Source organism: Oryzias latipes, chromosome 5 (assembly GCF_002234675.1).
Source record: "Oryzias latipes chromosome 5, ASM223467v1".
NCBI classification, from domain to species: domain Eukaryota; kingdom Metazoa; phylum Chordata; class Actinopteri; order Beloniformes; family Adrianichthyidae; genus Oryzias; species Oryzias latipes.
In genome coordinates, this window is record NC_019863.2 from 7,273,459 (window position 1) to 7,298,791 (window position 25,333).

The 25,333-nt window shown below is 40.2% G+C and overlaps 3 protein-coding genes across 3 annotated transcripts in view; 2 read left to right on the forward strand and 1 right to left on the reverse strand.

Moving 5' to 3' along the window:
• Positions 1-4,097, forward strand: part of LOC105358374 (guanine nucleotide-binding protein G(i) subunit alpha-2) — a 58,012-nt gene extending 53,915 nt beyond the window's left edge. The window contains exons 6-9 of the mRNA XM_023954829.1: positions 352-481; positions 858-1,011; positions 1,097-1,289; positions 4,076-4,097. Coding sequence (XP_023810597.1) covers positions 352-481; positions 858-1,011; positions 1,097-1,287 — 475 coding nt within the window. The 3' untranslated portion in view covers positions 1,288-1,289; positions 4,076-4,097. The remainder of the gene's footprint in view (positions 1-351; positions 482-857; positions 1,012-1,096; positions 1,290-4,075) is intronic.
• Positions 4,098-9,066: 4,969 nt separating this feature from the next.
• LOC101166543 (PAK4-inhibitor inka2) lies at positions 9,067-11,778 on the forward strand. Its single transcript, XM_004068612.3, has 2 exons — positions 9,067-9,276; positions 10,624-11,778. Exons 1-2 carry the CDS (start codon positions 9,274-9,276, stop codon positions 11,521-11,523), a joined length of 903 nt encoding a protein of 300 aa, XP_004068660.1. The 5' UTR covers positions 9,067-9,273; the 3' UTR covers positions 11,524-11,778.
• A 40-nt stretch (positions 11,779-11,818) lies between these two features.
• LOC101175149 (ubiquitin-like modifier-activating enzyme 1) overlaps positions 11,819-25,333 on the reverse strand; it is a 39,238-nt gene continuing 25,723 nt past the window's right edge. The window contains exons 22-24 of the mRNA XM_023954830.1: positions 14,891-14,992; positions 13,154-13,236; positions 11,819-12,512 (exon numbers count right to left, since the gene is read on the reverse strand). Coding sequence (XP_023810598.1) covers positions 12,380-12,512; positions 13,154-13,236; positions 14,891-14,992 — 318 coding nt within the window. The 3' untranslated portion in view covers positions 11,819-12,379. The remainder of the gene's footprint in view (positions 12,513-13,153; positions 13,237-14,890; positions 14,993-25,333) is intronic.

Consider the following 25,333-nt stretch of genomic DNA (forward strand, 5'->3'; position numbering starts at 1 on the left):
CACCTGACCTCATGAGGTGTTTCCTCGCTCCGATTGCTGCTTGTTTTTGCAACTGTCCTGGTCTGAGAGGACTGTGACCTTTTGTCCAGTCCTCCGTCACTCTCAGCTTTCTCATTAGCCCCCAGTCCCCCTCAGAATAAACGGGCTTTGAACCTGCCTGTAACACACATTAACCCCTCTGTTCCTCCACTTCCTCAGCAAAGAGTTTCCCTCATGAAACGGCTATGCATACGCCAGCAGTGTTCTTCAGTCCTGAAAAAACAAAAGTGTCCTCTCCTGTTCTCTGTCTGACACTCTTCCAGACCCTCGGGTGGATAATTCATTTAGTCTTCTCTTTAATTTCCCTTGTAGGATGTTTGATGTGGGAGGCCAGCGCTCGGAGAGGAAGAAATGGATTCACTGTTTTGAAGGAGTAACAGCCATTATCTTCTGCGTCGCTCTCAGTGCTTATGATCTGGTGCTGGCTGAGGACGAGGAGATGGTAAGGAAGAGCCCGCCCTTTGATGTGTGCTCGTCTGCATGGAGGATTCATCTTTGCTGGCTTCAGAAATCTACGGAGTAGTGTCGATTCAGTGGTGCTGAAAGACATTCATATCCCCCAACTGTCCTTGTTATGGCTTTATTGTATCAACCTTCAAGCAGTAAGATGAGCTCATTGAACTCCAGTTGAAGTATAATCATTCAGTTACATTTTTTCTCTTCAAGTGACATGAATCATTGCCTTAATGTGTTGAACAGCTTATAGGAGCTCAGGGGAGTCTCTGATGAATCTACATTGTCTTGAAACAACATTTCCTCCTGGTGGCGGCTTCGATGTATTGCTGTTGTGTGACTCATGCCCATACGCCTCCTTTCAGAACCGAATGCACGAGAGCATGAAGCTTTTCGACTCCATCTGCAACAACAAATGGTTCACGGAAACCTCCATCATCCTCTTCCTCAACAAGAAAGACCTCTTTGAGGAGAAGATTACCCACAGCCCTCTCTCAATCTGCTTCCCTGAATACTCAGGTAGGTGGCAGGCAGCATCAAGAGCATGCAGGACGTTTAAAAAGCGTCACTTTAGAAATGATGGTCATTTGCTTCCGCCTCCCAGGAGCCAACAAATTTGATGAGGCTGCCAGTTATATTCAAACCAAGTTTGAGGATCTGAACAAGAAAAAGGACACCAATGAGATTTACACCCACTTCACCTGTGCCACTGACACCAAGAACGTGCAGTTTGTCTTTGATGCTGTCACTGATGTCATTATTAAGAACAACCTCAAGGACTGTGGTCTTTTCTGAAGGTAGGACTTTGGAATTGCTGGGCTGGGTGTAACATATTTTTTCACTCAGTGATGTGAAGAATGAAGGTCATTAAAAGTTGTGACCCACTTTCCCTCAAATGTACAGAAACGTTGTTTTCAATTTAAAACCAAAGGCTTAAAATTTATTCCCTAAATAAATGTTTTCCATTGGGGAAAATAACATGTTTGGGTGGATCATCTGTACATAGTCTATATTAGTGTTTTTCAACCTTTTTTGAGCCACGGCACACTTTAACCTTGACAAAAATCCCGCGGCACACCAGCATCCCAAAAAAAAAACAAAAAGCAGAAATTCACGGTCTGTATTGACCCCCAATCCCCCCCCTCCCCCCCCCCCCCCCCCGAGGCAATCTTACGTGGAATTTTGTGATAATTGTGGCAGAGAAAGCAGGAAGTTGCGGTTGTTTTCTCTAAGAGATGAAATAAAAGTTAAATTAGGAAATTTAGAAACTGTTTGTTTGTTGTGGCTTCAAGACGTTTCACAAGGTTGACTCAATATGCGCTGTCCCTTTAAGCCAATGCATCATGGGAGATGTAGTGTGAAAATGGCAGAAAAAGGGCAGAAAGACTCGCGTCTCTGAGCCTCATTGTTTTGTTCACTTGTTCCACGGTCTGATACCGGATTCTGTGGAAAGCTACACCGCTAAAGACGAGCTTTAGCTGGTATTTATGTTAGAACTGAGCGACTTTATCAGCAGAATTAAGAACAAGGAAGTGAAGACTTTAAGCACTTCTGATTGGTCAGACTGATGACATGTGATTAAGCCTTCAAGAATGATTGGCGGAGACAGTTAAAGGGGCGGGGACTTTTCCGCAAACTGCTATAGCTGCAGGTAAATCGCGGTACCGTCATAATTATCAAAATGTCTTTAATAGAATTAAATAAACACAAAGAAAAAGTAATTTTAAAATCTTTTATATTCCTAATTACTCAGTGTTTTATCAGGGCCTGTTTGGATGAACAAAGAGCTGAAATCCTGGAGATGGAAAATGTTGTTAGATCAGTTAATGAGGGCAATTTCCCACGGCACACTTGACCATCTCCCACGGCACACTAGTGTGCCGCGGCACACTTGTTGAAAAACACTGGTCTATATCATTGGTCCCCGACCTTTTTTAGGCCACGGGTCGGTTTAATGTCAGCCAATATTTTCCGTCGTGTGTGAGGCTGAAGTCCAATTTCTTTTTTTTAGTTTCCCTTAACTTTTGAGAGTAAAGTATATCTGAATCCTCTGTAAAATCTCTGCAGCTGCTTTATACTGTATTTGTTTCATGAGATATAGGTTTTCCCAAATCTTACAGTGGGCGGAGCGCACCGCATTTAACTCTGCCTATGCTGATTTTAATTATTTTTCCCCTGAATTGGATTTGATTAGTTATTTTTGCAAGTTCCTTTTCCTAACCGGAAGAAGTGAAACGACTTGATCTCAGAGGTGGATTTCGGCTTTCGCTCCTTTTGTGACGACAATCCAGAACCGGCCTCGGCAGCGTGTCATGGTTACGCCCACAAAAACCAACAACATTTGGACTTTTACAAAGTTCGGCTAAGATACAAAACAAAAATATTGTACATTTGCAGAGCCTTATAAAAGCTTTTTAGCCAATCACTGTTAGCTTTGCTGATAAAGTGGGCGTGTCTGTTGGCCTGGGGGTGGTTGCTGGCAGCACAGACTCTTCCTGGAAGGGGCTGTTCTCACTCATCTACGTCACAATGTCAGAACTCGCTGGTTTTTGTAGTTTGGGAGGGGCTGGTGCTCAGAGCGCAGGTTTTTAGAGAAACACTCAGAAATGCGTGAATGGATCAAAATTCCACTTCTTCTCTTTTTGTTTTGTCAGGAATTAACATTATAATACATATAATTATAACTCTAAAAAAAAGTTGGTTTTGCGTGATTTAGGCATTTTAAACCATATTGTAAAATCATCACCAGATGTCAGTAAAGCCTAAACTATAAAAAAATGTATACAGATTAAAACATTTTAACCTCAATTTTTTAATAAACTAAGATAAAATGCATTAGTTATCATGTAATTTTAAGGCCTTTATCTACAATAACAATCAGATGTGTGTAGCTTACATTTCTATTGTAAATAGTTAGTATGGTTGCACTTCATACGCTACAGTTAAATAACCTAAACTCAAATTCTTGAAAAGTTTTACCTCTGATCCAAAACGCTTTTTCCCCTCTAACTGAACTCAACAGATAAAAATGACCTTGACCTCAATTGAAGCTCTTTTCGTTACGGTGACCTTGATGGCAAAGAATCTTTAATGGTATGTAGCCTCAAAACCTAGTTTAGCTATTTCTGACACGTTTCTGAAGGAAATCTGCATGGATATGAATCCATCCATCTTCTATACCTGCTCATCCTTGTTTGGGGTCAGGAGGATACGGGGGGGGTAGACCCTGGACAGATCAGCAGTCCATCGCAGCGGCTGATTTAAATCTGACTGGGAAATACGTTTTAGGGATTAGTGAAGTTGTCAGCATGAAAATATTGTATTTTATATAAAACACTTTATACATTTTGTGGATTAGTCATAATAAAATGGATTGAGACGGCAGAAAAAATATTTGTTTTGTATGCAGGAAGACTTTAAGGATTACATCATGATGATCATGTGTTGAGTTACGTCTTTGATTGGATATTTGTTTTTGAATTAGTGTGAATTACTGTGTGGTGTTTGACTTGATATAAAGCATTTCTGTCTGTCTTTCAGGATCAAATGTAATCCAGTTAATTTTTTTTTTTTTCCTTCACAGGATCAACCCCCCCCCCCCCCCCCCCCCCCCCCCCCCCCCCCAAACTGCATGAGAGACTGCGAAACACGCTCGGATCGCTGCTTTTCAGAATTAAAACCAAGACAGACTTTATTCCTGGAGCGGGGATTTGATGTCACTTCTACATCACTGATTTCCAAAACATCACCTTGTCTGTCTCATTTGCTGCCAATATTTTCTAGAGATATTTCTTTCTGTACAGAGTAGATCTTCATTCTAGAGGTAAGAGCAATCAAATCCAGACAAAAGTACTTACATTCCAAACCTAGGCAGTGTTGGGTAAATTACTTCTATAAAACAATTGATTACTTTGCTTTAGTTACTGGATCAATATTGTAATTGAATTACTTCACTCATCACCTATTTAAAAAAGTAATTCACTACTCGTTACTTTACTATTTTCTCTCTCATATACAAATTCTAAAGGGAAAAATGGCACAAGCAAGATCCTCTTGTCCTTCATTTCACTTAATTTTGAAAGCAATGAATTTGTGTAAAGTATGAACCGGATTCAAGACATAACCTGGTTTCATTAGGATCCAGACAACACAAATGACAGAAAAAGACGTTTAAACGTGTGGTCTATGCCACTGCTGAAAGTGAGACGAACCTGTTAAGCCAATATTCACATCTATGAGCTACTCTTTAGAAAACACAAAGGACTATTTAACGCCTCCATGTTCATTTTGACCTTAGGTTTTCAATGAGCTGCACCTGTCTCTCTCTGTCTGTGCAAAGTTGTGTGATGCTGCGAGTGTACTGACACCCCCCCCCCCCCCCACACACACACACACATGGAGACTTGGAGCTCAGAGATGAAACATAAAGTAAGAAAGGGTGAAATATAAAAGGAAAAAGAATCTGGTCTTTCACACCAAAGAGCCGACTCTAGAGTTATTTCATCTGTAACCGACTCATCAGGACTCGGGGCGGCTCTCTGCTGCTGCTCACCTGCTGCTCCTGTGGGATGAGAAGACTCCCTGCAGCATCTCTTTTTCTCTCATCTTTGAGCAGTTTGGAAAGCAATGTGACTGCAACAATGAGGGCATGTCTGTGCTTTGACCGATTCCCAAATCTGTGACTCCATTATAAAAAAAAAAAAAGAACCTCTGTTTCATTTCATTTAACTGAGAAAATATCAGGGCCTATAGAACCCAAGCTACAAAGTAAGGAGGGTTTCTAGAGTCCAGTAATTGTAATTAATTAGCAACACTTGAACCGTAATTCATGATGTTCCTCTGTTACTGACAAAAGTTATTCAATTACAGTAATTTGTTGATTTGTAATCCATTACCCCCCAACACAGAACCTATGACACTTTAGCCAGGTAGCTTGAGTGGAAAACACATTGCTGGAAGCTAAGTCATAAAGCATGTCGCTGTACTGCAGCATTTGAAATGACAATAGCAAAATCTAAAATGAAACCGTCTTTTCCTGTTTACCCACCTGCTGGGACCATTCTGAGAGTCTTCTAATGCGTCTGCAGCTCCTTTTTTTGGTTTCACTTGTGTTTTTTTGATTTGCTTGAAGACCTTTGAGAACAGAACACTGTTGACAAAAAGAACTTTTCTAAGAATCCCACGAGTTTCTGTTAATGCTGATTTGATGAACCTTTGGACGGCAGGGAGCATATTTTTAAGGAGAACTTTTCCAAGCACGCAGAGGAATCTGGACCAAGGAAAGCAGTTTTTGTACGTTTACACAGAATCCGTCCTCACACTTGTATGATGGTGTGTTATCCTGCATGACTGTACAGATATTAGCCAGTATTTCCCCAAAATCAAAATGAAATTCCTACGAAACTTTCAAGAGAAGAAGAGCATCTTGATTCTGTGTCACCATTTTAAAATATTCGTTTGTTTTAAAGCAGGATTGTTCATGATTGCCTCTTCATTCCATCTTTTTACGTCATTTTTATCTTGATATTTGTTTACACTTGTTTTTTAAAGACATGCTTTATTACAGTGAATTAGAGCTGTTTAAATCCTACCTAAGTTTACACAATCTATTATTTAAAATTCACCATAACACCAAGATAGAGGATGGTTCTTTATTAGCATTAAAGTTCAAATGTGAATAAAAGTTTGGTGGAAACCTGTTTTAAACCACAGTGTGATCTATTAAGACATCTACAAGATTTTTCACGTGTCATTTAATCTTTTAACTGGTAACAAGAAAATAAAAAAAGATTAGAACAGCTTGTAAAGAGGCTCTGGGATATGGGAGCAACAGAGCCCTGCTTTGAAGCTGCAAACATCAGCCAGAAGAATCGTCCAACAAGGTTTAGCTATTCTACACAACAATGTCACCATGCTCAATACCTGGTTCTTAAAAAAGTAATCCAAAAATATGAAAAACTTTATAACTAACCTCTGGAAAAAGTATTTGCAGGATTTGAGGCAATTTAAATAAAAATGTAAAGTTTGGGATCATACAAGATTTCTCTTCAACTCACTCCTTTTCAAGCACACTCCTGTCTTATCTATTTTAAACTCGTGTTTATTTTCATTTCTTTGAAATGAAGAAAATTGAATTGAAATCTGTTTTTTTGTCTCCTGCTGAATAATTCAGTGTAATCTTAGAATATGACTATATTAACACATGTATCAAATGTTATTTCTGAGACATTAAACCATTTATACAATCTCACCATTCCTTTGCACTCTGGTATTCTTGTCACCTTACAGCAGGGGTGTCAAACTCATTTTCACTGAGGGCCACATCAGCATAGTGGTTGTCCTCAAAGGGCCAGATAGAACTTATACATGTCACTAAATGTAATGAAAAATAAATGTAACTACTCCTTATTGTTAAATAACTCAATATTTATTCATTATAACATTTTAAAGTGACAATTCCAGTTTCATATAAGACATATGTTTGCTTGTTCCTTTAGCATAAATCCTTTTACATTTGATTGTGTCAGGTTAGGTTATATGGACAGTGTTTAAGTCCTAATGTTTAGTTGCCCAATCTGATATTTCAAGTCTGATTCTCCCTAGATATGAATAAATACACACCAATTTTCATTTCAAGAAATTAAACACTTTTATGCTCTTGCGGGCCACATAAAATGACATGGAGGGCCACATTTGGCCCCTGGGCCTTGAGTTTGACACATGTGCCTTACAGTGATGGCTGGTGAGGTTCACGGCTGGTGAGGCACTGACGTCATCAGTCAGATTTACAAACATATGAACCCTGCAGAGCAGCGTATTCACCATTTGATTGGCAACAGTTCAAATTTCATTTCAACATTTGTCTTCCATTTACAAACTGTAACATAGAAAAAAAAGCACCAAGATTGTTGTGATGGAATTACTTTGACTTATAAATGAAGTCTGTGCACCGCTCCTTCTGAAGTAATACCTGGATAAGCTGTTTGTAGAAGTGTTCCTTTTCTTTCTTCATAGTAGTAGGTTTACTACTACTATGATGGAATCAACCTGCATGACTGAGAGTCTTCATAGACATCTTTCTTTCTTCAGTTTTAAAAAGGCTGCCGGTGCCCCCCCCCCACTCTTTCATGTTCAAACAGGAAATTTGAAAATTTGCTTCTTCTTTTTTTTAACTAAAGAAATGTTGAAAACCCACACAGAAAAAAGTATTAATAGAATAGACAAAATTGATATTTGAATATTATTTTTAATAGAAAAAAGTATCTTTATTTTATTTAAATATGTATTTGTTAAAGTTATATTTTGCAGGTGAGGCGCAGCTTCACCTGCCTCCCCTGACTGCATGTCACTGTCACATTACTGGCAACAGGGGATTTAATAAAGTCATCTATCTAACAGGGGATTTCTCAGTCATTGATTCTACAAGTAAAAAGATGAGAAAGCTTGTCATAGATGGACTGGAACTGTGACACAATATCAAAATAGATTCCAGGCAATTACAATGCATGATGTTAAAATAATTTATCAAAGTCTCAGTTTTTCATGTAATAAAGAAAAAAAAAACTTAACGCTTATCAGTAGGTTGCTACTTTTAGTAAAGGAACAAACCATTGCTTTTGCGGTCAAGGCAGGCATGTCCAAAGTCCGGCCCGTACGCCAAATGTGACCCGTGTTCAAATTTCCAGTTGCCCAGAGGGTCCTGTCATAAAATCAATAATACATGGCCCACAGGACTTTCTAAAATCTAAAATGTCCTCATTGTCATTGGCTAAATTACAGGAAAAACTGTTGTAAACCTGTAGTAGCTTGACCTTAAAGCCTTAGTAGACCAAATTTGTTTGTTTGTGTGATCAAAACCACAGTGATTTGTACATCTAAATTAGATAACTATATGTGTTAATTTCCTGTTCACCTGGCTTATGTTTAGAAGTTTTCAGTGAGCATTTAATTGTGAGTAATGTGTAACATTTTCCATGAATTTAGATTTCATGATAGCCAAAACAAAAAAGTCCAGACTTTTTCTTTATTTTATATCTGGTCCATTTTTTTTGGTAAGAATTAGATATACTTTGGTTCTATGTGAAAAAAAAAAGTGTCGCATTGCAAAAAAAAAAAGGTTCATTAAATAGTTGAATAGGTCATTTAATGTTACAATAGTTCAAAGATTGATTTGCCTTTATGCAGTTTCACCTCACAAAACCTGAGCCAATGCAAAAAGTTTGGACACCCCTGGGTTAAGGTGTTTAATGTTTCAATTATAGATTAGTTTAATCAATTCCTTTATTGGAATTGTTGGAATGACCCAGCTGCATCCACCAGATGGCGCTGTGAAGATGCAAAAGAAATGGCAAAACCTGGAAGAACCATCTCCACTTTAACAAATTATTGAAAGAAAAAATAAACAGTAAACCATAAAGAAAAACGCAGTTTGAGGTTTAAAAATAAAAACATTCCTGTTGTGTTTACATGTCAATGCTGCAGTTTGGTGACCTCATCGGCGCGCGGACGGGATCCTGTATCAGGTCTCCTATTGGCTGCTTTTCCCAGTGATGCGCAGCTCGGAGCCCTTAAATGCCGCAGACGCAGCGTCTGCAGGAGGAGGCTGCAGTCAGGACTCCCGTCACTGCAGACGCTGCAGCCTTTGTCTGCTCTCGGAAACAGCTTTACATTTGATTTATAGCACGTCCAAAAGAGTTTTAGTGTTGGCAAACATTAGACCATGTCACGTTTGACCAAAAAACGACAGTTTTGATCTTCATCCTTACTTCCACCTCTAAAGAAATGGTAAGTTTGTTTTGGTTCATTTGAGTCATGTATTTCAAAGTATTTATTTTTTACGCTTTGACACAATGTTGGAGTTATTCACGGCCAAAGAGGCCACGTGTAGACGGCGCGTAAATGTCCTCTCCACGGTGCGTAACTGGACCTGTAAAGTGACCAGGAGCCCGTCTGTCTGACAGGCGGCGGGGTCAAGTGCTCCAGCGACCATCACTTTGTCTAAATTGTTCTTCAGCTCCTCTCAAAGTGGGATTTCTGCCTTTTCTCGTTTCTCTTGTATAAATTAAAAGTGAGTTATGAAGGCTCGGAATAATGAGAACAGAGGAAAAGGTCTGAATATAAACCGTTTCCTGTTTGATTCACAGCCGTTTACATCCTGTGAGAGGACTGGAGGATATCAGAGGCCCAACACTCCTCATACTTTGTTTTAACTTCCCCTCCAACTTTATGAGGCAGCAGGAAAAGTTTTTCCCTTTTCTTTTTTTTCTTCTTTTGTGCATCCTGTGCTCTGATTTCTCTGTCATTTTCTGGGATTAAACTCCTTGCAGATAGTCTCCAAAAAATTGAGATTTGCCAGGAACATGGCTCCAGAGTTGAGTGATCTCAGCTGGTTAAAATTCTGCTGCCTCACATTTGGAAATGTAGTCTGATCTGGAAGAACCGGGAATGATGGAATATTTGGGAAAAGCATCAACTACTCATAATGCGGGGATGTGGAAAACAGATTAAAAATGGAACTGGTTGAAGTTTCTATGCATACTTAAAAGTAGGGCTCTGCAACCGGAATGCCCACAATGGCTCTTTGGTTAAAAAAAAGTAAAAAGTAAGTTGTACTTAAACTTTATTCAACTTATCACAAACAGAAAGACGGTGCCTTTCACTCTGCAAAGCTTCCGACTACATAAATCTCCAACAATCCATCAACCTTTTGTAGTTTACCAAAGTTATAAAATACTTTGACAGATTTGGAGTTGGAGGTCAGTAAATGCAACCAGAATTTATTCCAAAGGTGTCCCAAACTCTATAAGAAAGATTCTTTTATTTTTGAACAAATTTAAGCTTTTAAATGCACATTAAGGCTTGAAAAAAAATAAAAACCCAGTAAGGGGTAAAATCTGTAAAATAAACCTTTTTTTTTTTACTGCTGGTATCACACTACCTACTATTACATTTATTACATATGCTGCATTGAGACGATCCTAAGTGACATAGGATGTCTTTTATTTTGAAAAGATGTCATGTGAAATGTTAAAATGACTATTTTCCCTTTATGTTTCCATTTATATTTACTATAATCGCAACAATAATATAGTGAAGTCTCCTGCCTGAAAGTTTCTCCGTCTTTTTGTGAAGCTGTGTTTAGGAGAGTCAATGGACTTCCTCCGGGACCACATGCAGTCCATGGTGAGGTCCTTGCAGGACTTGAAGGAGATAAGCAGACCAAGGCCGCTCAGCGACCCCTGTGTGCGCCCTTTCCCCGCCACGCAGCTCTGCAAACGGCAGGCGCAGCCGGAGCAGCTCACCCGCCTGCGTTTTTCCGACGCCAGCGAATCCAACACATACGACTCCGCCTGCTGTCTGGCAGAGGAGCAGGAGCAGCAGGAGCACGAGCGGTCGGCACAAGGCTCCCCCAGCAGCGAGCAGAGTGTGGACGTCGACTCGGGTTACTCAGAGGCTTCCTGGCAGGATGAAGCTGTGGTGCTGAGAAGGACCAGGAACATGCGGGTCTCCGCCTCGGCTTGCGTCCGCACAAACAGAGGACCGTCTTGTCGGGTCCGGCCAAAGTCAACCTCTGATGCTTGCTTGGAACGTTGGACTTCATTTGAAGCCAGTGATCTGGAAGACTGGACCACATCGCTGCTTAGCCGCAGCAGGACTCGGCAACCCTTAGTTCTGGGGGACAACAGTTTTGCTGACTTAATAAAGAACTGGATGGACTTGCCGGACTGCCCCGAGCCGGCAGAACTAAAGCCCAGCGCAGGCCGGCGTCTCGCCAAAGACATTTTGGGCAACATGAGGAGGAGGCTGGCAGGGAAAGCCAAAGGCGTGGAGCTCCGGCGGAGGCCGGCAGACTTCAGGAGGCTGGACAGGGATGCAGAGGCTCTCCAACGCATGTCCTGTCCTGTTGAAGCTCTCACCCCAGTCTGTCCCCAGACTCACGAGGGGGACTCCGACTTCTACCAGTTCACTGCTCTGATGAAGACTGGCAGTCGACAACCCATCATATGCAATGACATTATCGGATACATCTGAGAGCTGACAGCCCCCCCAGACTGACTGTTGTACTAAAATCTCATCAGCTTTCACTCTGTGTGGTGTTTCACTGCAGCAATGATTGTAAATGTTCTGCCTTCTGCCAAAGTTTGCTCTGGGATCAATCATTCGGTTAAAAAAAAATCCCAAATACGTTACAGTCTTTTCCTGTCTGTCAAGTTGTTTACTTGCAAGAAAATATTCTTATTGTTTACAGATTTCATCATAATTTTCAAATAAAAAGACGTTAAAAAAATAGAAACAGAGTTAAACATTTATCTGGATGATCAAAGCAGACCGGAGAGAAAATCCGATTTTATTGTAGTGAAGCACATGAAGACATTTCCTTCCATTACAAATACATTTTTTCAAATTATACTTTAACTCCAAATGAACCGGTAACGGCATAAAGTTCATTTATGGGAGATATTATTCAGAAAGCCGAAGCCAAACTATCAGCCTGGAGAGCCCAGAAGGTCCCAAAGGTCAGCATGTTGATGTGAGTGTGGAGTGAGACTGCTGCTGGGTGGAGGAGCGGCGCACTAAGGTCATCTGAGGACAGACGAAAAGCCTCCAGATGACTCCAGCTTCTAGAGTCTGAACAGCTGTCTGATTCCAGTCTGACCAGCTTAAGCTACAGAAATCCAGGAAAACATGTTCAAAATAAGACAACATGTGGTGTGAGAAGAACGGCACATCATGAAGCATAAAAATGAAGCTTTAAACGTATTCACTTTTCCTTCCTGCTGAAGCACTAAGTGTGTAAGCTTTAAATAGAAAGGTCCATGTCAGACATCTGTCTGGAGTTCCAAACCAGCTCATTTGTTGGTATTTATTTGTTTTGGCCTTCACTGGGTCACAGGAGCAGGTACCGGATGGGCGGAACCGTCTCACAATCCTCGTCTTCCTCGAACGACGGGATCAGCTCCAGCACCTTCTGATGAGGAGGGATGTCTGCTTTCGTTACCATCTTCACCACGTCAGAAACGCTGCGGAGAACGTGGAGAACCACAATTGTTTTTCACGCAAATGAAAAAGCTAAAAACTTCAGAATAACACTTTAACTCCATTTTGGGGTTCGTTGACTTAAAAACAGCTTTTAGAAACGACACAACCGTCAAACCATCTGCAAAAAGTTAAAAAGCAGTTCATATGAACGGTCAGACAGCGAAACTATTTTTCATTTTTTGGAGCGGTGATCATCTTTCCACCCCCCCCCCCCGCCCCCCTCCTCCCTCTCTGTGGATCTGCACAGGAAGTTCGGGGCAGGGCAACTGCACAGGAAGCGAGCGCTGGAGGGGCATTCATCATGTTTGCATGCACGGTGAGATATCTATACTCCGCCTCACTCTGCTGCACTTAATCTGACCACAACACACACAACCGCAAGGCATTCATAACACACACCCTGGGGCTTCTCTCACACGTGGAACTGAGCAGATCAAAACAATGTGGCCTCAGAGAACCAACGTTCACACTTCATCTGTGCTCAGGGACGCATGAGCGGTTCGTTAGCGTAGAGGAGATCCCTCGTCCTGCCTCTGACAGGCAAAGCAGCGTCACTTTGTGTGGATGGTCACGTGTGCATGAAGGAAGACCCGCCTCGCCGTGGCGTTTTAAATGGACATACCTCTTCTTTAGCCTCTCTTCCTGTCCCATGTACAAGACAGCAGGGCCATAGTACAGAGCACTGACTGTCAAGCCAGACTTTTCCTGCACAAAAGCAGAAAACAAGATTTAAAAACTGCAGCAAAGAACTGATTCCACACTTTATGCAACTTTCCTTCTCACCACTAAAATAAAATGTGTGGGAGCAAAAAATACATAAGAAAAGAAAGTATGAACTCACATTCTGCAACTATTGATGTAATATATATATGTATATATATATGTGTGTGTGTGTGTGTGTGTGTGTGTGTGTGTGTGTGTGTGTGTGTGTGTGTGTGTGTATAAGAGGTTCTATAAATGAATTTCTATATCTGACCAAAATGGAAGAAAAGTGTTTATGTGAAAAAGTCTATTTTAGTTGATGAAAACAAAAGCTTATTTTTGGCTAAAATACTGTCAGAAGTGACAGAATAAATCAAAACAAACACAAACATCCAAACAGTTTAAAACTCAGAGAAAAACTCAAACTCAGAGTTAAGCAAAGATCTTGTTGACCTTTTAAATTTAAGATGTGTGAAGCGTCTGTAGGACCTAGAAGTATCTGTGGACAAACTCCCACCTCCTCCTAGCCTAACCTTGAATTATTCTACCAAACTTTATACAAAGTACAGCAAAGCTCCAGAAAGAAGATTCTGTCGCCGGTTTTCAAACTTTACAGTTTGAGAATTTGTGGTGCATTTACATAACAAATAACAAAATCTGTAACTGGAAAATGAAATTTTGACAAATTTGATCAGAATCTTTCTTTAAAATATACTTCATCAAAAACATCTCCATCAAAAAAGTATCAAAAAAGAAAAAAAATGAAACTATAGAAAGTATAACATAAAATGTTTTTTTTCTCTAGTTGTCCATCCATACGTTCATCTTAAGAACCTGCTGAATCCCTTTCGGGGTACAGGGATGCTAGAGCATCACCATCTACTGTGAGGTAAGGCCGGGAACACTCTGAACAGGTCACTACTGTCATAAGCCTACACACACACACACACACACACACACACACATTCACACCAATTTAATCCATGAAGCATGTTTTTCCTCGTGGGAGGAAACCGGAGTGCACGGGGAGAACATGCAAACTCCACACAGAAAGGTCTCCGCATGGATTCGAACCTGTGAGGTGAGAGTGCTAACCACTACCCCCACTGCACAGCCCTTTTCTCTGAATCACAGTAGGTCAAAGTTGTCCCAGAACTTAAAATGCTGATATGATTGACAGCAAAGACTGATGTTTTCTCAGGATTTTAATGTGAAAAACTCCTCTGGATTTGGAACTTTTAACTTGAAAACAGCCACTGATGCTTTGCAAAGCCGGGTTGTGTGGATGGATTAATGATCCATTTAGTTCTTGGAAGGAAGCTGGGAGTCTAGAGTTTTGTTTTTCTCTAACTATGATGGTGTCAAAATGAATCCGTTTAAACATTTGTGACTTATTTATTATGGCTTTGTTCTAAACTGTCAAGATTATTCAACATTGTGTAAAAAGTTGCATCTATAAAAACTTAAATAGCATTTAAATGTGTATCTGCTCCTTAAAAAAAAAAATAAACTTGTCGGCAAGAGGAAAATAACTGATCGTTTTACTAGAAATGAAAAATGGGTGGATGGAAAATGGCTGGGACAATAGGCGTTGAGGACACTGAAGGGGAAATGGAGAAAAAAAAGATTTAAAAAAAGAAGAGAAAAAGTTCTGCACCTTAATATTCTGCAGCATATCTTCCAAGGTTATTTCCTGCTGATTGTGGCATCTGCCTTCAACCAGGAAGTCATCCCAAAGGGTGTATTTCTTTCCTGCGACCTGTCGACAGACACGTTACACAGTTGCACTTTAAAGAAGCAACACACAAACACACAACGCCGACAGACAGAACACTGCTTGGTGTGAGCGATGAGGGTAAAATGTTCGCAGTCCAAACGCATTTTTTCATGGCTGATATAAGCAGCTGAGAACAATGAGGAGACCCAAACAGGCAACAGAGAGGTCGAGAATGCGCTTCCTGAAGTTTGACAGAGTGAACGTTTTTCAGGGACCGCTCAAAGGTTTTAGAGAGACTCTAAAACTCCATGTTGGAGAGAGATGCTAACAAACAGATCCAGCACTTCAGTGGTGTCACTTTTAAATAGCTCGACTCTGCGGTCTTCTCATGACACGTCACTGTAAACACCGATACAGATCTGACATAAACAAAAGGTAATGATGTCATTAAAACAGCACAAAAAAGGGATTTGAGCACAACCTGTTTTAGGTGAGGTGACAGACATTTTTTTCCTTAATTGCAACATAAGTTGAAAGAAACCCTTTGGCTGCCTGGGTGGCTGAGTCCACTTTGAGCTGACCTTGGCTGTTCTGCAGCATCCTTGGGAAGGAACAAGCGTGTCCATCCAAAAGTGAAAAAAAAAGGGACCTTGAAACTGATGTTGGCAGCTTCCATGTTTATGCCCATCATTTATTTAGATGAAACATTCAGGGAAGTGAGACCACAACACTACATTATTTGAAACTTCCCTGAATAATAATCAACTTTCCTGTTAGTTCCAGTTGTTTGTGATTTATCAGAATTTATACCATGGTCCGGGTGAATTCTCGATTCTGATTGGCTGCTGGGCGTGGATTAAGTAAGGGTTAATGGCAGACGAAGTGAGCATTATCAGAAAATAATGCATGCTTCCGTGAAGTGCGTTAATTCTGATAATGCACACTTCAAAGGCCTCTAACCCACTAATACCACGGTCACTTCCAAAAGAAATAAATATTCAACCAGCTTTTAGTACTTTACTCTGAACCTGGGTCTTCTCACTGGAAGGTGAAAGTGAAAGCTACCTCACTCCAATAAAGAAAATCAGTTGGACCTCATTTTTGGCTGTGTACAAGTGCATTGTCCCTGCTAAATCAAATAAAAAGTTGTTCTTTACGTTTGAAAAGCTTTATTCCGAACAAAAAGGCAAAGCAGTAGAAAATTCAACGTACCCATCGTTGTATGTATTGTGAGGCTAAAACATTGTGAACATCAGCATCTTTTCATAAGATAGGCACGAAGAGCTTAAAAATACACACAGAAAGGTTCATAAACCTTAATAACTCATGCCGGGATTCCACCAACAACCTGTCACATCTCATAAGATCAGATTTTTCCTCCACAAATGTAACTTTTCCTGCACGGTCAACCTTTGACCTCCAAACAGAGAGACCCTCACAAAACCCAGACGGATGACAAAACCCCATCAAATTCAAACTTAGTGTTTCTCCTAAACCAAAAATAAAAAATAAAAAAAAAGGTTCAGACTGAAACGGGTCAAGAATCCCCAAATATGTCGTCTGGTCAAAGAACTCCGCTCATGCAGACTGTCTGGCAGGAGGAGTTGTGAAGACCAAAATTTGGATTAGGTTGTGAATACCAAAGCCCTGGCTGAACCTGGCTCTAATTATCTCTGCTCCAGCAGCCAAGAGGAACTTTTCCACCAGACCTCCACTCTGCTTATGGTTCCAGGGGGGTTATGGAGACATGCTTAAAGCACCAACATTTAACTAAGTGTGTGTGTGTGTGTCCCCGATTTTACACAAAGCACATTTGTTTTTGTAAGATGCAGATTAAATCACAGACTTTTTTTTTATACTGTATAATAGCTTGAAAAAATATTATGTACAAGAAGGCATGCATGCAATAAAATATTGTCAAAGCTTATTCCAACTGCAGCATAACTGTTTCACTGCAGAACTGACCTCCAACTTCAGAGCTCTGGTGCACGGATTGGATCCTTCTGTGTGTTGATGTGGACGTCACACAAAAATCCCAAAAGGCTATTTTTAAACTCTGTCCTCCCTTCCCATATGCTTCATGTTCCGCTTTAGTGCCAAACTGAAGCATATCTTCTGACATATCAGTCCCTGTAAGCAGCAACAGACTATTCAGCGAAAAGCAACAGAAAAAACCCAAAAAAGAGTCAGAGCAGCCACACTGGTTCCAGCAGTCTTGCTGGAACCAGTGTGGCTGCTGGGAACAATTACAAGTGGTCTCCCACAGGCACAAGAACTTTTGCCACAATAAAAACAAAAATGGCTTTAAAAGAGGTTGTTGTCTCTGAGCTTAAGCAGCAAAACTTCAACTGTTCATGTGGAGCAATGCCATTAGAAGTGAACGTGGTTCCTGCAGCACATTTGATAAAAACGTGTTTTTAACCTTTTTTTGGGGGGGATTTGGAGCTTTTTATTACCAGAGAAAACGAATACAGCGAGACCATTCCTGTTAAAGAGCCACTCCAATCATCTTTTTATCTGTTTTCAAAATGTTTAGCAAAAATCTTTTTAAAAAAAGGTCATTTTTTTATTGGAGAAATAGAAATAGAGAAATAGAAATTAACCTCTGAGTTGTTGGCATGGAGCACTTTCTGTCACCCATCTGCTTACACTGTCCTGCTGGCTTACAACACTCACACCCCTAACTTAACATCATTGATGTGCAAAAATCGCGTACAATAACGCTCTGGAATCATTTGGGGGTTTTACCCCCCAATCCAACCCCTCAGTGCTAAGGGAGGTCCCGTTTTTCTTTTAATAACTCTATTTTTTTTAATAGTTTTTGTTACATGAACACAAATCACAAACCAACAAAAAAAAGGTTCAATTCTAGGTGCTTCATATATCTATCTATTATACAGTGTCCATTTTTTCCACTTTGGGTGTAATTGTGCCTCTTATAGTTTCAGTCTGTATGTTATGATTTCCATTGAGTAAATGTTGTTGATTGTTGATGTCCATTGCTCCTTTGAAGGGAACAAGGGGGGTCCCATTTTTAGAATTGTAGGAGTGACTTGGCCTGGAATTTGTTATCACGACCTTCCAGTCTCAGGGCAGACACTCTACCACGAGACCACTGAGCTGGTCAAGATGGCAGCTTGGACCAGGCAAACAATGACCTTCAGGGATCGATTTGTTTGCAAGTGGATGGATCAGAAGGGAGCGGAGCAGGGAGCTGGTGACCAGCCCAGTGTATTTTCTATGTCACAAATAATGACCTTTTTCTAGCAGCATTTTTTCATCTGCTCCCGATTCATAACTATTTGAATAAGGAAATGCTCAGAAAGGCAATTGTGAGCTTAATTTTCTTTATATATGCCCCACATCATGAGGGAAAAGTGCCTCAAGAACAAGCTAAAAAACACAAAAATAATCACAGGCCAAACAGAATCTACCATCAGATTTTAAATCAGAACATAATTTCTGAACACTTCTGGATGAGACAGGCGAAGATTACAAATCTGAAACTGGCAAATGCACTTTAAAGAAATTTGGCTCAATAAAGCACACAAAGCAAAGCCAGCAGTCCTGATTCTGGGAGGTTGAGAGGTTTGCGGTTGACATCAGAGGCTGCAGAGGACACAAGCCTCCATCTATTCAGTTTTTATCACTCTCATGTTGGAAAATCACCAGCGTTCTCATTTGCTATGGGACTTTGAAGTTCTTCTAGAATTAGTCATGCCTTCTAAAACAATAACTGAAAGGCATCTCAGCCGTAACTTACCTTATAATTACAGTTAATGCTTCATCTGCTACAGAGAATTATCCTCTACCGGCATATATATCCATATGAAATGTAAACAACCCGTCACTACATTAACCTAAAGAATACTTCATGGGTTGAACTTTTCTTTTGCACCACGGAGGCAAACGTCCAAACATGTCAGAAACTCCAGACGCTGCCTTTTGTTTACAGAGAACCTGCTCCTTTTAAAGAAAAAGGTCAGTCATTTATTTAAAACATCAAAATCTTGGAGATTCATTTTTGTTTGGTCCAAAACCATAAATTCATAGGAAAAAACGTTGTGCAACACATGAAATGAACTTAAGGACAAAAAAAAAACGTGAATCATAAAATGATCTGATCCAGACAATATTGTTAAATTATCGCTGAATTTAAAGAAAAATATGCAGAAAAACATGTCAGTTACTATGTCCATAACCCTTGTGCTATCCTAGGCACTTTAACAATGGGAGTTGGGTCATCTAGACCCACCAGACAGTGCTCTGAAACTTTTTTCTTCAATGATTTGTGATCTTCAGTGGTGTCCATGGATTACATGAAATCTTTCCACCTTTATCCACCTTTGTCATGGTAGGGAGAACACGTCAATGTAAGGGTGGGGTCATCTAAGATAGCACAAGGGTCAAAAGCAGTGCTGGTTTGTGCTGAGTCCTATCTAACCCCAGAACTTACATTAGATCCTACAGTAAGAATTAAGATCAATTTGAATATTAATTTAACCAAATTATATGATAATACTCTACAACTTTGTTTAAAACAAAGAAAAAGTGAAACGGAACCAGAAACAGCCAATCAAGAACAGGGAAAGATCTCGTCTGGACAGCTGATTGTTGGAGGCCAAAATCCCGCAGCTTCAAAATTATAACAGAAAGAGAGCAGCCAGAATAGCTTTAAACAAAGAAACCCAACAAAAGAGAGAAAAATAGACGAGTCTAACCAAAAACACAGAGATTCCTATGAACAGTTCAAGTCTAAATTACAATGTGCATCTCCATTTTGGACCATGGGAGTTGCTGTAAAATGCTGAACGCTCTCCGACTCTCAGTCTGCCAGAAGGAAAACCACATCCCTTTCTCAGCCTCATTATCTGCACAGGGTCCCAGCTGGGAAAGCGTTTTTACAAGCTGATGTGGCTTAAGGCTGTTTTCTTCAAAGGTTGCTTTCCTGTTCCAAAGCTTCAATGTGAGTTTAAGAGGAGGACGATGGAGGAGCTCCAGGCTGTCTTTCCATCAGATTTTTTATCTTCATCTTTTTCTGTTTAGGTAAATTTTATAGACTTACAACTTTATACCTTAAGCTATAGATTCTTTTCTGTAATCATCCTAAAGATCAGTCAGTAATTCCCTGCTAATCAGTGTAATATCTATATTATATACAAAAGATTCCATTTAAATGAACATGGATAGTAATGAATAGTAATCAAATTAAACTGTGTCGTTTTAAATGCACCATAAACCCAAATTGTCTTCTTTACAGCCTTTTTGGCAACATTAGGACGTTTGAATGTGCACAATAAAAAGTTAAAAGCAACCAAAAAAGCACTGAACCATTGTAACCCAGCACGGCTGAAAAACCTATTATATATTCATCCTGAGTCTATAAGTGTAAAAGAATAAAATGTTGTACAGAAAGATTATTTTTAGAAGCAGAAAAGTATAAGAAAATGCTGTAAATGTAACTGGTTACTACCAATGTTTAATGTGGGATTAGGGAAAGTTGGATTCAGAGGTGGTTAGTGACAAGTGCTCTTTGTTACATTTACTAAAGTACTTTTGATAAAATTGTACTCAAGTAGTTTTATAGCAACAACAATTGTACCTCGAGTAGATAAAAACCCAGAACTCTCACTCAACTCCAACTGGCTGTGGTCAGTTATTTACATTTTTAGCAACATATTTTTAAGGGGCGTGTATCCTGTTGCAGCCTTTCAGAATAAACTGCATCCATATACATGATCATATATTACCTTTGGCACACTAAAGAATCAGTTAAATAGGAGTTATTTTCTCAGCTCATTTTCATACCCGGAAGTACGACGACTCGATCTCTGAGGCTTTCGCTCCTTGTGGGCGTGGCCTATTTCATGACCTCAACCTACAGTCGGCCTCAGCAGCGTGTCTGCATTTCGCCAACGAAAACAAACAACATCGTACTTCTGCAAAGATGGACGTGCATGTTGTGCATACTTACAATGCAGTGTTCAGTATGAGTGAAGGAGTCACTGCTGAGTGTAAAAAACATTACGTGCACCTTTCTAGAGCAGTTTTGGAGGCGGAGCAACGCGCCTTTAAAGTGGGCAGTGAAGGAAAGCCAGCTTCTTTGTCAAAAGTCTTCATTGACGTGTAAAACAGCAAACAGTGGCCGTCTTTCAAATGTGAAGATAAGAGCAGTCCATCTGACAGATCTGACTGAGGCGACCTGGGGCAGGGTCCTGAGTCAATACGCTCACTGACAAACGGGCCTCTGACATGCAGGAGTCTGTGGACACAGTAAGGCCCATCTGCTGCAAAGGCTGCAGACTCAAAGGCCACTAAAACAAGACAAAATAATATGTTAACCATTTCCTGAGACCCACTACAACGAAAATGGTGTTTCTGGTGTTTTTAACATGTTCTTGTGGCATTTTCTCATGATGGAGAAAAATAAGCTTAAAACAGCATTTGTGACTCTTTCTTTATTTAAATAGCTGCAAATCAGGGGCAGACAAAAAATGCTGACTGAAAAAGATCATAATTGTGATGTCGACAATACGCTGGCTGGGCCACAGGCTCCCTGCTCCGCTCCATTCTGATGCATTCACTTGCATTCAAATAGATCCATCTCGTCTGAGCTGGAATCTGGATCAAAACTGAACAGCTGGATAGCTCTGACATCGCTCACCGTTTTTGTTGCATCGCTAATGTTAGGTTGGGGGTGTGAGGGGCTGTAAGCTAGTGGGGGAGAGTGTAAACGGATGGGTGATGGGTTGGTCCGCACCAACAGTCCAGAGGTGAGTTTCTCTACTGAACTCTGCAGAATCTGCGCCCTAGAAAATGACTGAGGATTTTGAAATTTTGCTAAAAACTACTTAATCATAATTTAAAGACCACAGGGAAACGCTCTGACAACAGATCAAAAGATGAAAAAAGTGAGACTTTTAAGGCTATAACATTAGTTTCTCTTCTATGAATAAACTGATGTGATACAATCCCATCAAGCTTTGCTTCACTGGGAAATGTTCTTCAGAAAACTCAGATTTGAGCAATCTTTTGTAAGCACATTTGACTTTGTAGGGGCGAATTCTGGTGATGAGATGATGTGACGCCGCGATTCTGATGCTTTGAAGCAGCAAAAACATCTCAACTGCAAACGATCTCAGCATAACCCTTGTGCTATCTTAGATGACCCCACCCTTACTTTGACGTGTTCTCCCTACCATGACAAAGGTGGATGAAAACAGGGTTTTTTTTTAACTCCTCTAAAGTACTTTTAACTGTCATTTCTTGTCCTGGGATAGATTTCTGACCTGTGCATTTAAACCTTCACTCTGACCTGATGACAGCTGGTTTAGGCTTTAGACTCTATGTTAGTCTGAGCCTGATGAGACATAAAACAACAGAAACAAAGCCCTAAAAAGGGAGTCACCTGCCTCAAAGTATACAGTTGTACTCATGGAAATGGATTCATTCCTGGAATTATGTACAACAAAAAGAACTTCTTTAATAAAAAAAAATGTCCTTTGAAAAAATTACAAGCATAAATTAAGGATAAACTTTCAGGCTATGTAATAAGGGTTTCAAACTAACTCAGTTACCTAAAAGAGAAGCCCTCATAGTAAAAGTTACCCTAAAGTGTTCCATTGAAAAAAAAGTATAAGACAAAGAGAAATTAATGACATGTTCTTTCCTGTATTTCCAATTTGACGTACCGTAATATACATAACAACAGATGTGTTGTTACTGTTTGATGATCTAGTATGGCAGGTAACGATGGATGAGGAACTAAGGACCATCGGGGGAAACACAATAGAGCGTGGAACAACATGTGACGGAACAATATCACAGCAGCAGCAAATCAATTCTGGAAAGCAACAAAAGGCACAAGCCCTCTTATTCTGATCACATAAGTCATTGTCCCACAGGCACCATTCATGTCTGCGTCTTGAGTTTCAAACCTCACAATGCACCCGCCGCTCCTCTGGGAATCTGGAGGGGATGGGATCATGTTCACCCCACTTCTTTACTGGCACCATGGTAGGGGGGCTCAGCACACACTTAACCACATGTGAGGAAAGCCCCCCCCCCCCCCCCATTTGTGTTCTTCTCTCTTGTTTGTGCGACAGATGTGTGACTTCCAGTTGGACAACTGATCTCGGAGCAAACCAATTCAAGGCGGAATTTGTTTTTTCTACCCACCAAACTACATGGACTGCTGATGTGAACAACCCATCATGCGCTCTGGAAAATCTGGTTTCAATACCTGGCTTCCTGTGAAGGCAGGAAGTGTGAACACAAGTAGCTTTCTTAAAGGTCAGAGGATTTGCTCCCATCGCTAATTTCCTTTTAGAATGGCCTGACCGGACAAAGTGAGGAGGAATTTATCACCAGGGAGTAGCCAGCACATGCACAGGTAGAGAGGGACCCCTTTCAACTAGCTGGCATGGAAGCAGCCAATACTTATGAAGAATGTTTGGGAAGCTGATGCAGAGAGCTCTGCAACAGCAGACTAATTCAGCACACAGCTGAAGCACGTCTCTGTCTGGCCTCGGGTGACTGGCTCGGTTTTATGAGGCTGCAGCTCATGCAGGTGCAGAAGTAAAACTAAAATGTTTCCTTTTAAAATATCCGTTAAACTCGCTGCAGTAATAAAATGCTCATGAGGTTTCATGTTTGGACCCAAAAAAAGTGTTTATATGGATGCAGAACAAAACATAAGAGAGAGATTTATGGCAGAAATGACTATTTTTGCCCTTTCCGATCAATAAGATGGGCAGATGTACATATTTGTTTAAATAAATGCAGTTTAATTCAGTTGCACAGCTGTATATACATTAGAGCAGGCATGTCCAAAAGTCTGGCCCATGGGCCAAATGCGCCCCGTGTTCAAATTTCCTCCGGCCCGCTGGTTCCTTTCATAAAATCAATGATATGTCCCCCCCCCAGCACTTTATAGAAACTGTTTGTGTATTTCTTCATTGTGGTTAGCCAAAGTACATTTTCACATTTTCCTGGAAGGGGCTGTTCGTTTCTACGTCATAATGTGAGAACCTGCTCATTTTCGTGGATTGGGAGGGGCTGATGCTCAGAGATACTCAGATATGCGTGAATGGATCAAAATACCACTTTGGGGTTGTTTTTTGTGAGGAATGAACATTATAAAACACTTAAAAGCTTAAAAAGTTGAGTTTGTTTGATGTAAGCCCTTTAACACTTGGAACTCATAATAACTGAAAGAATATATCTTGTCCAATGTCTATGAAAACAGAAAACAAGAGTTTACATATTGGAAATATTTGCCTAACATGTTTTAAAAAATATTGAATTGAAATACTGTCAAAAAATTTCTTCTTGATAGAAAAGTAGACGCAACTTTTTCGTTAAAATATTTCAAAAGTTTAAATTCTGAAAAGTGTGAATTATTATGCATAAATATGCATTTTTAAAGATGTTCAAAATTTCAATTGTTTCAACAGCAATCCTGCACTTGAGTACATTTTTTAACCATTTTGTTATTTATTTTCACTCCAGTAATTATTCGGATGAGTCCTCTTTGCTTGTACTTAAGTAATATCATAAGTACAAAGGTCTCTAGTACACAGTATGCCAGCCTTCATCTCCAATGAGGAAACTTAAAGGCCAAGTAAATCTTATAATCCAGCATTTAACACATTAAAATTGAAGTAATTTGTTGCATTGATGCAACATATGCATCATCAAACAAGGTGAATTGTTGACATAACTACAGTGTGTAAACATGGAACTAAGAAGCCATGAAACCATACACTGTGGTTCCCTGGATTCTTCTTTTTTTTTTACATTCTGTCACACAGTTAAAGTGTTTCTATGATGAACTTCACAGACCAAACTCAGTTTTCTAAGTGGAAGATCTTGCAGAATCGGGGACATTTTTTTGCTTTTCTGTCACTCCTTTCCCTCCTGTGGCTCTCCAACCGTCACAGAAAACCGAACCCATGTTTGTTGACATTTTTCTGCCCCCATAATATGGAGGAAAGCAGCGTGAGATGAAACGGGGGAACTTCCTATTTTGGGAAACAGCTGGTTTAAGCTAACATATCTGGATCAGGATGGGGATGGTCGGAGAAGAAGCTGTCTGGAAACAGTATATCTGAAAGGCACAGCAATGCTTTGATGTGGGACAGACAGTCACTATGGAGGCACCTGCATCATCAGTCAGATGGGAGAATTGTTATTTGATATTAATGAACTGTGACTCATCCCACCAGTGGAAACATTTAAGTGATTATGATGGTAAGCTAAAATGTTGATACTCCAGAACGGATTTAGCTTAAGCCCTCTTCAAACATGGATTTTAGAGACTAAACAGTAGAAGTAAATCCTTTTTATGTTTTTATCCCTTCATGCTAACTGTTTGTATAAGGG